This window comes from Danio rerio, chromosome 13, assembly GCF_049306965.1.
Source record: "Danio rerio strain Tuebingen ecotype United States chromosome 13, GRCz12tu, whole genome shotgun sequence".
Taxonomy (NCBI): Eukaryota; Metazoa; Chordata; class Actinopteri; order Cypriniformes; family Danionidae; genus Danio; species Danio rerio.
In genome coordinates, this window is record NC_133188.1 from 27,132,158 (window position 1) to 27,145,128 (window position 12,971).

The 12,971-nt window shown below is 33.5% G+C and overlaps 1 protein-coding gene across 15 annotated transcripts in view; it reads right to left on the bottom strand.

The window, feature by feature from the left end:
- The window catches only part of phactr2 (phosphatase and actin regulator 2), a 75,707-nt gene that overhangs the window by 34,678 nt on the left and 28,058 nt on the right, over positions 1-12,971 (bottom strand). For 3 of the 15 annotated variants that reach the window (XR_012389303.1, XM_693577.9, XM_005156929.5), the window contains exon 1: positions 10,012-10,258. The exons of the other annotated variants lie outside the window; for them this stretch is intronic. Coding sequence is in view for 2 of the 3 variants with exons in the window: in XM_693577.9 (XP_698669.2) it covers positions 10,012-10,054 (43 nt within the window). In the remaining variant the exon portion in view is untranslated. Of the gene's footprint in view, positions 1-10,011; positions 10,259-12,971 lie in introns of those variants that run through there. 15 annotated transcript variants of the gene reach the window in all.

Sequence of the window (12,971 nt, forward strand, 5' to 3'; positions counted from 1 at the left end):
TATGTATTTATTAAAATGAAATAATTTATTAATAAAACGTATTGAAGTTTCTGTGTTTTTAGGGATATTTAGTGTATCGAACATTCCCTGATTAACTATTTCAGTGGGTCATTCTGTGGGTCAAGCTGTAAACTATGCATGTAATTTAGGTGGCACCCAGCAAGAAGTTTGCTGGTTCAAGCCCTGGCGGGGCCAGTTGGCATTGCTGTGTGGAGTTTGCATGTTCTCCTAAGTATTTGTGTGGGTTTCCTCTAGGTTTCCCTCACAGTCCAAAAACATGCACTAAAGGTGATTGGATGCACTAAAAAACAACCTTAGTGTATGAGTGCATGTGTTTTCCAGTACTGGGTTCAGGCTGCGCTGTGTAAAACTGTGGTAATAGGCAGGAATAGTTGACGGTTCATTTCTTTGTGGTGACCCCTGATAAATAAGGGAATAAGAGAAGGAAAATGAGTGAATGCATCTAATTTGACATCACTTTTAGGCTATATGTAGATCCAAACACCTATTTTACAAGAAAAGGGTCTTGTGAACACTTATGATGGAAGTCGCGAGAATCCTGCTCTGCCCTGCTCATAAATTGGTGCGGCTGACTCGCCTGCTTTATTCCACAAACACAAAAAAATGAAGATCAGCTCATAAGAAGAGTGAGCATTTAAAATGACACAAACCCATATCAAACTTTTAAAGAGTGATAGAAGACTTTTTTGTTTGTTTTATGGCAGAAATATTATTTATTAAATTGACATGCATTTAAAAACAATAGTGCAAAATAAATATTTCTTACTCCAATGCTTCATTTTTGTTTGATGCTAACCATAAATTTATTTTTCATAAATTAACAGCCTTTTTATTGCACACAACTTAAATTCAAGCACATTCAAGGCAGCATGATGATGAGAAATGTAATTCATTGTTACTATTATTGTAATTTTTATCATCATTAATATTTTATAATTATTAGACATACATTTTGGAATTATTGCACACAAATATAATGTCTCAGCATTAAATGGATAGTTGTTTCTGGTTTTTGTTAGTCCTAATTGATGTTGTTTTAAAATACAATAAATCCCTTAAAATACAATTTGCAATGGGCTTATTCATTTTTGGTGGGTGCTCCTAATTTTTATCTGATGCTCCTAAATTCTTTTTGGTGCTCCTAAATATTTGAAGTTGGGAGCACTGGTGCTACAAAGTAAAAAAAAAAAGTTCATTTCAAGCCCTGCTGTAAATTCAATCATCGGGTAGTTCATATACATTGACCACATGTAAACACCTCTTAACATTTTAAAGAATATACTCAGAAATGTTCTAACTTCATATGTGATCATATTTCTCACTATATTTAAAAAATTCAGCACAAAGGTTTAAAGAAAAATTTAGAAATATAAAATAATAAATAAATAAATGTTAACAAATAATAAATATTAATAATAAAAAAAAACACTTTTCGAAAACTATTGATTACAGGTCTAACATAAAAATAAATAAATATTGCAAAATAAAATGCAAAAGGTAAACATTGTACTAACAAGATTTCTTATAATGCGGTGTTATTCATATTTTTATCAGGTGTAATATTCCGCTCATATATTATGAAATATTGTTAGGCTAAAGAATGTATTTTTGACACCAGGAAATAAATGGTAGAGCATAATATAAATATAATATGTAAATAAAATATGTGATATACTGTGCATTGTCATATTGAACAACCCTAAATCAGATATTATTCACTTGCTACGTTTCCATCCACCTATTATTATGTGCATTTTGGTACATGCGAATAAAGAACTCGTTAATGGAAACGGCAAGATGCGCATACATTGCTGAGTAGGATAAACTTTTTATTCGATAAGAAAAGATGTGCATAAACTGCAAAAGAAACCCATTTACCGAACAAATTCCAGTATGCACATTTGAAAAGTCATGTGATTTTGTTATAAGAGATAATGTGATGAACAAAATGTGTGTAAATGGATAAACCAGCAGGCTAAGCACATTGTAAACACATCTGAAATGTTGTTTTGGTCATTTTAAAACGCCTCAACCATCTCAGTATCTGTTATTATATTATTAATCACCTCCAGAATCAAGTGCTCTACATCTCACACCTTCAAACGCCATCGTGCTTTCACTGTGTGCCTGGATTGGCGTCTGAGGCGCAAGTCATGTATTAAATTAAGAAAAGATTGATGCAGCTTCACATACCGCAGCAAATTCCATTTTTACTGTTGATATTTGGCACCAGATAACCAGGAAGTGACGATTTTGTTTGCTTTTGACTCATTGGATGGAAACGCTGCTTTATTCACACATCTTTTAAGCGATAATCCAATTTTTGCGCAGAAAGTTAATTTGCATTTTTGGATGGAAACATAGCAACTGGCAGCCAATGAAGATCACAGGCTGATATTATACATTTGTTATAGATATGTAAAAACTAAATTTATGTAAAAACTCTACATATTCCAGCAGTTAATCATTTTAGGACATATTAATATGAAGAGTTTAGATGCAAAAACCTCTAAAGGCTATTCGATATTTTCTTCTAAAATTTCTTCTAAAACTCTTGTGTGTTGGCTCAGTAATTTAACATTTATAGTGGCGGATAAGGTCTTTTCATTGCCTCTCAGGTGAAATAACTGAACATAAACAGGAGGCTGAGGGAAAAAAAAATCTCATTTTAGGAAAACATTTTAAACAGCATTTAGAGGTTTTTGCATTTGAACTTCATATTTTGATGCACTTTGATTTTTAAAACCTTGCAGACCTTTTAAATGTATAAACAGCTACATTACACACATAATAAAAGATAATATTAAAAAAAAAGGATACGGTCAGAAATTTTAAAAAGTATCATTATGGATTTTTCAATGAACTATATTTTCAAAAGCTCAGTTAAAAGTAAATTCTTAGCTTTTGACTTTGAATTCCTGGTTCTCTAAACTACGAGATTCTTTCACTCCTATCTGATTATTATGTCAAAACACAAGTCAACAAGTTCAGCTACACACAGAAACAACTTGATTTTCTTTCACTTTTTATTGTTCTTTCATACAGCTTACTTTTCTTGAAGTCATCACACAGTCAAATGTATCAAATGCATCACACTCTGCTTGACATTTACAACACGCTTCAAAACATGATGTAGTTCACTCTATTATTTATGTTGCTTCACAAATCCCTAAATAAATCGAAAGACTGCTGTTAAAAAGATCTGTACCCGACAAGACTCAAATTGGCTCACAGCTCAAAAAACTCCACCTCTTCTATGCTCTTCACAGCACTTATGTGGGCAGTGTGAATGCTGTAATCTGTTCTTACGGCCACCAACTCACAAATGTTTAAGTTGTTTCTACAAGTCCAAAACTGACCAGCAAACTGGACATTTTTAACACAGAAATGTGCGAAACCCAAATATGAAGCATGTTTTTCACACTGCACTGAGGGATTTCATTAGCAGACACATGCGACAGGAATGTGCCTGACGACATATCTGTGGTCTTTTCAACACCATCCTGAGGATGCCAAAGCTCCTCTTCACTAATCAATCTTCCCCAAGGAGCCCCTGACCCTAGATCACATTGGCCTGTCAACAGCCAGTTGCCTCTGATTGGATTATTAATAGGCAAAGTTACTGCCAGAATTCCACAGATGCTGAGCTCAAACCTCAGAGGATCAAGTTCATTTAAAACAAAGAGGGTGCCGGTTCACAAATGAGCAAGCAGAATTCATTCAAGGGCACAGAAGAACAGGTGTGAATGCAGCAGATATAAGTACAGCTGCACTGCTGAAATACATTTCCAATAAATGATGCCAGTTTAATACTTTGTGCAGTTATTATGAGTTGTATGTCAGATTTGAACCAACCTCAAAACCCTGAAAGCATTAAAGGGGGTTTTAAATGTCTGCCATTTACAATTTAAACATGGAATTTATACTTATACATAAATTTGATCACTATATCTACAAAAGTTTAGTATCTTACAAGTTTATGTAAATATGCAAGTACAAGTACATAAGTATTGTGAGATCAAAGCAAGAGAGACTTGATTGTGTTATTCACAGTGCCTCATGTGAGTGGATGTAGCTTAAGTTCTCTTAGTGCAGTGTTTCTCACGTTCCTGGAGGACCACCAGGTCTACGCATTTTCCATGTTTCCATCAACACCAGATTCGAATCATTAGCTCATAAGCAGAGATTAAAAGACCTGTAATGGGTGCGAGAGACATCCAAAACATGCAGTGTTGGTGGTCCTCCAGGAACGGGGTTGAGAAACACTGTCTTAGTGCACTTTCCTTGCTTGGCTCTCTGATTGGTGATATTTTCAGTACAGCATCATGGGTAATGCAGTTTTTACAGGGGCGTAGCACCTAATTAATATATTATATGAACGTATAATTAACAATTATATAAATGTAAACTTTGGGATTTTATTCAGCCCAACTTTTAATGGAGCTTTGTTTTGATTCATTCATTTTCTTTTCAGCTTAGTCCCTTTATTAACTTGGGGTTGCCTTAGCGGAATGAACCGCCAACTTAGCCAGCATATGTTTTACGCAGTGAATGCCCTTCCAACTGCAACCCATCAATGGGAAACATTTATTCACACTCATTCACACGCATACATTACGGACAATTTAGCTTACCCAATTCACCTACACCGCATGTCTTTGGACTTCTGGGGGAAACCAGAGCACCCAGAGGAAACCCACGCAGACACAGGGAGAACTTTCAAACTCCATAAAGAAATGCCAACTGACCCAGCCGGAGCTGGAACCAGTGACTTTCTTGCTTTGAGGCGATTGTGCTACCCACTGTGCCACCGTTTAAAAAAACAATAATTTAATTACTTGAATTGAAATCAACTCAATTTGCATTACCCATAATTATATAAAATAATAAAAATAAATATATAAAATATGCTAAAAGATTTTTTTTTTTTTTACTTTTTCAACGTACACACTTAGAGAGAGTTTGTTATGGCCTTCAAAACCTTCGTGTTTTAAAAGCATTTCAAAACATTTAATTAAGTGTGAACCTTCTTGAAAGGTTTCGTCCAGCATCAAAGTTTGTCATCTTGACCCTTTTAGTCTAGTTTTTTTGCTGCAGTATTTTACTGGGGGTGGGGGAGAATCATAGGTGCTAATATGTCTTGTATGACATTTGAATTGCTCACTTCCTCTTTTATAACCGAAAGGGCTTAAAACTTGACAAATTCTCACAATGATCTGGAAACAAAAGTTATCGAAAATCTATAACTTCCAGATAAGGTACTGTAGACTAAATGGTTCACAAGAGACATATTTAATGCAGCTCACATCAACATCCACAGCGCGCTTCTTACAGTACAACCACAGTTTGTCATCTTTTTGGATTCTGCTAGTTATAATAAAGCAGATTTGGCAGCTAAAAAACTGCTTTGCTCAATATGTCAATTAGTAATTACCATTTTGAGTCATTAACTCATCAACTTTAATGGTTATGACATCAGGTAAATGCATTAAGACAACAATGAATGCTAAATTTAGCTTGTTTTAAAGGTACCCTCCTGAGACCTCGCCTATTGACTTGTGCCCTCTGTAGTGGACATTATGTTTTCATGAATTTTCTTTGAATTATTTTAGCTACACTGTCAAGTCCTGTTGTACTGTTCAGAGGACATCCTGGGCTTTCTAGTGATATGTCATTTGATTAGCTGGCATGCTAGGACACACTTCTTACACTGCATCCAAAATGGCCGACATACAAAAAATCTAATTTTATGGGAAGGAGAGAGGTATGTAAAAATTTAAATTTTTAAATGTTTTTTTACTATTATTATTACATATATATATATATATATATATATATATATATATATATATATATATATATATATATTTGTTAATAAAGTGTCAGGAACAATACATTTAGCTTTCAAAGCTGTTAACTTGTTTGTGTTTAAAAATATCATCCTTTTTTAAATGTCCACTATAGTGGACACCAGGACCATCTTAATGTAAGCAATGAGTGCATGTTGAAGGAGGCAGATCTAAAGCAAAGAGGACTCTTCATAAAATATTTAAGGAAGACTCTGATTTAGAGTCTGACAATAAGAAAATTAGAATTAATTAAATTAAATCGCTTTTATGTTAAATTTGTTTTGGATTAACATCACTTTTTTTATTTTTTAGTTTGGCTCTCTTTCAGACTAAACTGTTTCAGGAATTTCAATACAAAAAGGAAAAAATGGCTTATGTTTTGTTTTTGTTACATTAATATTGGATTAATATCCCTTTACAGCCATATCCTGTACAGTTTTGTTGTCTGAGTGGCGGTCGTTTCGAACTAAAATGGTCCTGTGGTCAACTACAGTGGACATGCTGTAAAATTAAAAATAAAAACAAAATTTAAAAACTCTAAATTGTAGATTTTTTTTAACCCAAAAGATGTAGAAAAATCACAGAAAAAAAGAAAAAAAAATGTCTTTGGGTCTCAGAAGAATATAGAAAATAAGGTTATACCTAGGCATAGTCAAATAATAAGAGTTCAGAAGACTATTCATTAGCACAGCCTTAACAATTGCATGTACTTTAGGTCACATTCTATGTCAACTGGACCTGCCAAGCAGCCGCACCATCAGATGTTCATCAGCCAAACACAGGCTGATATGTTGCAACCAGGATCATAAATATACTGCATCCCAAAGAGGCATAAGGTATGTTTAGTGGTGTCTTTTATTAATTTGTATTGTTTATTGGGAAATTTTCTGTGTATGTAAACAAATGTAGGCGAGTATTGTGTTTAATGGATGTTAAAGCATCGTGTCACACAACTATAAAAACACACTGTATTAAACATTATCTGTTTATGCAGAGTTTGAGATTAATTCCTAGATGCATTTACATTCACATTATAGCTTTAAAGTACAACACAAATACATCTCTATCCACTTGTTAACTTATTGTAAAAGCGCTATACAAATAAAGGTAAATTGAATTGAATTAAGTCGTGACTTATGGAATACTGCGGCCGGGTCCAAGCCATTACTCATTTGAATTGAGAAAATATTCATTTTGACCACTTTTTAGTCATATCACACATTATTGTGAATTATATTTCAAATGATGGGGTACAAAAAGTCTCTGGACAAGCTGCATCACAGACACTAATATTTTAACAATTTATAAAAAATTAATCAATTTCTGGCCATCGGATATTACGCATGGATGTGTATACACATATGTTACAATCGACTTGTAAACATTTATTATCACCATTTGTTGAGTCTCCCCATGCAGTTTGATATAGCGGTTGGACCCGAAAGCTGCTTCGCGTGAAGTCACACTTAACAAGCGAATCGGTCTCTTTGTCAAGTATAATTATAATTTAGTCTTTAGTTTATCCAAAACACATCTCGTGAGCAATATAGATTACTCTGGTGGTTAATATATGCTTATATACGCTCGGGTAACAAAAACCCTATCCATCACTTACAATAAGTGGACATTTTTTACATGGCCTCTACTCTGTTTCTTAAAATATTTTGACAAATGAAGTATGATTATTTTGCACATGTTCATTTCAGAGTACATCATGCTGTGTGAGAGAGAATTCACAGAGTTGGTCAGCTCATTAATATTCAAGACCATTCCAAATGATCAATAAGGTTCTTCTTATTCTAGGGATGTTTTATGAGGTAATAATAAGCATAAAAACATATCTGGAGAGTTTTTTTAATTAAGCCAAGCCACATACCTAATATATAAATATTAGAGAACAGTTTAACTTATTGAATAGATGCAGTACATGGCACTTTTAACATTTGCTGGTAAAATATGTTAATCCCATAGCCACAGTTCATCACACTGTAATGCCAAGACAAAAACAATAGGCCAATTTCAGCCGACAGTTGGTAGGTTTCCCTACTGGAAAAAAGGAAATACCTATTCTTGTAATGCCTTTCTTTAAAAACAATTCACAAAAACTACTGTAGGCGTAAGATATAATCAGACCTGAAGATTTCTGTATTTTATTAATAGAGAAGAAACCAGTCTGTGCCATTTAAGTCTTTGATTTGTCAAATTATTACGTTTGCTTTGCTTTCATTTCTTTGTACAATGTCTACACATTTAGCAGTCAGACCCAATTAAACATTTAATGCAAGATTTAGTCTTAAAATGATTATGGTTCGTGAAAATATAACAAGATGATTCCTTTGAGAGCTAATGAACTGAAAGTACCAGAATCTGTGAATCACAGCACATTGGCAATAATGGGGAAATGACGGTATAGTGGCAAATCCCGTGATTCAAGATTTGGTGCACAAAGCAGCTTATGATTACAATCACAGTGCATTGGGAAGTACTTGCTTCAAATAGCAGCTATGGCACAAATACATTTCTGTTACTGTTGCTTAAGTAAATAGCAAAAACAAATAAACAAAAAATATGAACACATATAGCAATGTCTGAACATGCCAAAGTAAAGCGGAGTTTAAACATGATTTTTTTTTCATAATAAATGACAACACATACAAGTACAAATGACAGGAACTGCAGGATTTAAAAAATACAGCTTACATCATACATAATTAAACGGCATGTTAATATATTAATATTTGTACTCAAATTTGATTGAGTAAAAAAGAAAAATCAAACAACGCCTTTTTTCATACACAACACAAACTTAATGCAAACATATTTATCTAAAGTATAAAAGTAAACCGTCAAAATCTGCAAAATTAATATAAGATTTTTTTTTTTTTTTTTTCATAAAATCTAAAAGTATGATTCAGGAATGAGCAATTACAGGTAAATGTCAACCATGCCATAAAAAAATGTTTTCACCAAAATAGCAAACCCCTTTCTATGAGTGGAGGCTTGTATTTAACAGTACTGTAAAAATACTAAATGTTTCAGTCAACGTTTTCAAACAATTATTTTTGATTTACCAAAGTCACAAAAGTGGCAACTTTACATCCGAGACATCCATAACAAAGCTTTTTCCTCATAAATGCAAAAATTGTTAATCAAAATAAAATCAATCATGTTTGTTCTGTAGTGAGCCAGCTCTTATCCTTGCGATTAGCATTATTTCTTTTGGGTTGTGCAGTTTAATTCACAGAATATCAACAAAGTGTGTTGTATACTGTATATCCGGAGACTTTTTCGATCACATCTATAACGCATGTTTATTTTCTTCACATAAAATATAAATAAACTTCATTTTGATTGATATTTTTCTTATCTCGTAACTATACAAGATGTTTCAATGTAATTTATACTTTCTTTGTGTATCTATATTTTAAGTTTTTACTGAAAATGTCACATCCATAACGCTGGAATTGTAGATAAATGTCCTTCATAAATGATTCATCCTTTAAGAGATACTGTAGGTTTGTTTTGTACGCATTTAATGTTAAGCTTACTTAGGTTATTTTATATGTTTGGGTTCAACAATTCAATCCAAGGTAAGCTAACATAGTCATCGAAATAAAACGTTTAATCAAAAAAAAAATAATTACACTCAGTTAAATTTTTATTTTTACCCATGTGAAATTAGGAAGTGGTATATCTCAAAGCACGTAGGCTACTTTGACAGCAGATTACGATGAAGAAAATAATGAAAATCATTTCCTGAAAAGTACAAGCCAGTGAACTTCTGTATATCCGTTTTTCTTAAGTAAGCTACTCTTAATTCATCAAAACAAAGAAGATGCGCTTGACAAAGTCCCACTTGTTGATCGTTTACAAAGCACGCGACGCGAGCCACGCGACAAGCCCAAATCCACGCGCTTGCTTCAGGAAAAAAACTATCATTTTATTTCGTCGCGTAGACAGCGCTGCGTTAGATGAAAAGCCAACCTGCCCATGTAAGACCTGAAAATGAACTTAGTTTCCCGCGGACATGACTTGACTATATCTGCAGTCACGTCTGTCTTCCCTCCATGGGCGTATATCAAGATATAGCGGTGTGACGGCTGAGCAAACAGACTGAACAAGCCCCGCTTCAGACACTTACCGCTCGCTCTCTGTGACAAGCTGGAGACAGATGTCTGGCCCATGTCGATCTCCAATGGGCCTCTAAACAAAAATCATACGACGCCCCAAGAACTTGTCCAACAAAGCCCACTCGATCGACATAACAGCAGACGCATTTCACTTCTCCGGCTCTGAGATCCGCTTCTCAAAAGAGCTTTTCCATACTTTGTGAAGTCGCGATAAACGCAGTCGAGCTCCAAATCTCCGGATTGAAATGCCTGTCATTCCTTTTTTTTTTTTTTTTTTTTTTTTTGCAGATTGTAAGCAGTCAGAGGTCATAAGGAGGAAGTTTTCAAGCCCCTCCTTGCTTCAGCTCTGCTTAAAGCATGGAAATATATGTTGGTAATAAACGCGTTGGCCAAAAGTGACATCATTAGAAAGTACTGTGCTATTTTTGGCTACATTGACAACTGTTTAAAAAAAAAAATAAATAAATAAATACAAATCAAATAATACCTATATATATATATATATATATATATATATATATATATATATATATATATATATATATATATATATATATATACATTATATATATATATATATATATATATATATATATATATATATATATATATATATATATATATACATACATATACATATATATATATATATATATATATATATATATATATATATATATATATATATATATATATATATATATATATATATATAATGGTTTATTGTTGAATGTGTTTTTAGCTGTCAGAATATTTATTATCAATAAGAAATTATGAAAAAAAAGTGTCCCTGTGCGTTACAAACTAGAAAGTCTGACTGCTGCATAATGTTGGATAAAATATTTAAAAAGCTAAAGATAGTTTATTATTGATGATTTCAAGACATGATCGTTTGAGTAGTGATTTAATGTGATTTTAAAACAGGGCTACTTTTTACTCAGAGTATATTTTTCAATATAAGATTACTGCTTGTTTCTGTAAATAACCCCCAAAATTAAAAATTCCTCTCTATTTACAAACACATAAGTACATTCTACCAGAAACATACATTATCTGTCCCTTAAAATAAAGACATAAATACAGAGAATAAAAAGTATTTCATCCTAAAAATGGTTAAAATGACTAATGGTTGATTTCTGTGTGTTGTTGTAAAAACATGTCATTCATTTGGATCTCAGATTTTTGTTCTTTATTAAAAGTATTTTACAAATATACAAACCCTGTTATTATATTTGTCCTCAGCCCAGTTGAACCTACATCTTTAATAGTTTTGTTATGCTACAAATGTTATTATTTAGAAAAAAAATACTTCTGAAAAAGCAAGTTTAAGTTGTTATTATTCACATCAATTGATTAAAAACATAAAATAATAAATAGATTCTACAAATATATAATGCAAAAAAAAATTACAATTGGTCCCATGTTTCGGTCAGTCCTGTCACATTTGCATTAGGTGAAGTTTATTTCTAAACTAATTTCGGGAGGATCACGTGCTTATGATGGAACACAGCTGGTCATGCATTAGCCAATTCATGATTCACCAATTAGAATCAGATGCAATCAGAGCCACTATAAATACCCTTAAATACAACTTAAATATAAGTTCCATATCACAGCCATCTTCGTTTTCAAGAATTCCCCCTTCCACCCCTACTCCTCCTCCGTTTCTATAGATGTTTGGCTCGGTGGCCCAGTGGTTAGCACTGTTGCCTTACAGCAAGAACGTCACTGGTTCTAGTCATTACCAAGCCAGCCGTTGTTTCTGTGTGGAGTTTACATGTTCTGCCTGTGGTCACATGGGTTTCCCTGGGGTCCCCCGATTTCCTCCCACCGTCTAAAAACATGCAGTTTAAGTTAATTGACTAATCCAAATCAGTTACTTCTTAAGAGCAATCACTATCTGTTAATTAGCTACTACAGCAGGGCAGTTTCGAGATCTAGCTGAGCTCAAACTCCCCTCTCGCCTTGCAACAGGAGGGAGCCCTGGCCTCGAGGATGTTCAAAGCTCAGGGCTCTCTCCTGGGACAGTATGCCAAATACGCTTTATAATCTATCATAAGCTAAGTGTGAACTCTTGAAATGCATGAAATACACGTTTATGGCTATATAACTCAGAATTGAGATCATTTGACGGAGAAGAAGCTGACAGTGATCAAGGATGCGTTCTATTTTTGAATTGTATGATTTTATGCTTGGTTTTGTACGATTTCGTTGAGAACGACAAGCTTAAGTTAGCTTTTAAGTTAACTTTTTTTTAAGTGAAAATGTACATTTCTGGTAGAATGTCCCAGTGGTTTGAAGCTTTTATGAATTTCGGCTGAACATAAAACTACATTTTCTGAAGAATGTTGGAGCAGCAGCCATTGGCATCCATAGCAATAAAAAATAGTATTGATGGCAATGGCTGTTTGTTTTTCAGCATTCTTCAGTAGGCTGTATCTTCCTTTGTCATCAACAGAACTTAAACAGGTTTGAAACATGTAGAAGATGAGCACAATGATGACAACTTTCAATTTTGGGCAAACCATCACTTTAACATTGACCTTCAACAGCAGGGAATGTTGTCACAGCTGAATCAGCCATTAAACACACTGCCAAATGTTTTCAGCAAAATTAAGCAGTTAAAAAAAGTATTAGATCTGGTGCTTGATTCTGATAGCTTGAGCCATGTTCAAAACTGTTCTATACTCCTATTACATCAGTACTACTGTACCACTACAGTTTTACGATGAAAGTATTTCAGCAAATTGACTTTATGTAACGAGGTATGGGTGATGCTGGCTCCTGTTTGCTGCATTCACCTTTAATATTAAGACTTTTCTCCATCAAAGAAATCCTTCTCATGCACCAAAAGAATTTATTTGTTTGTCTAATGTGGAATGTGTACATATGTGTGTGCATTTTTTCAAAATATCCGTTTGGTTTAATCATTACAGGGGCAGAGTGTATTTTAAGGCTTTGTTGTGTTTTT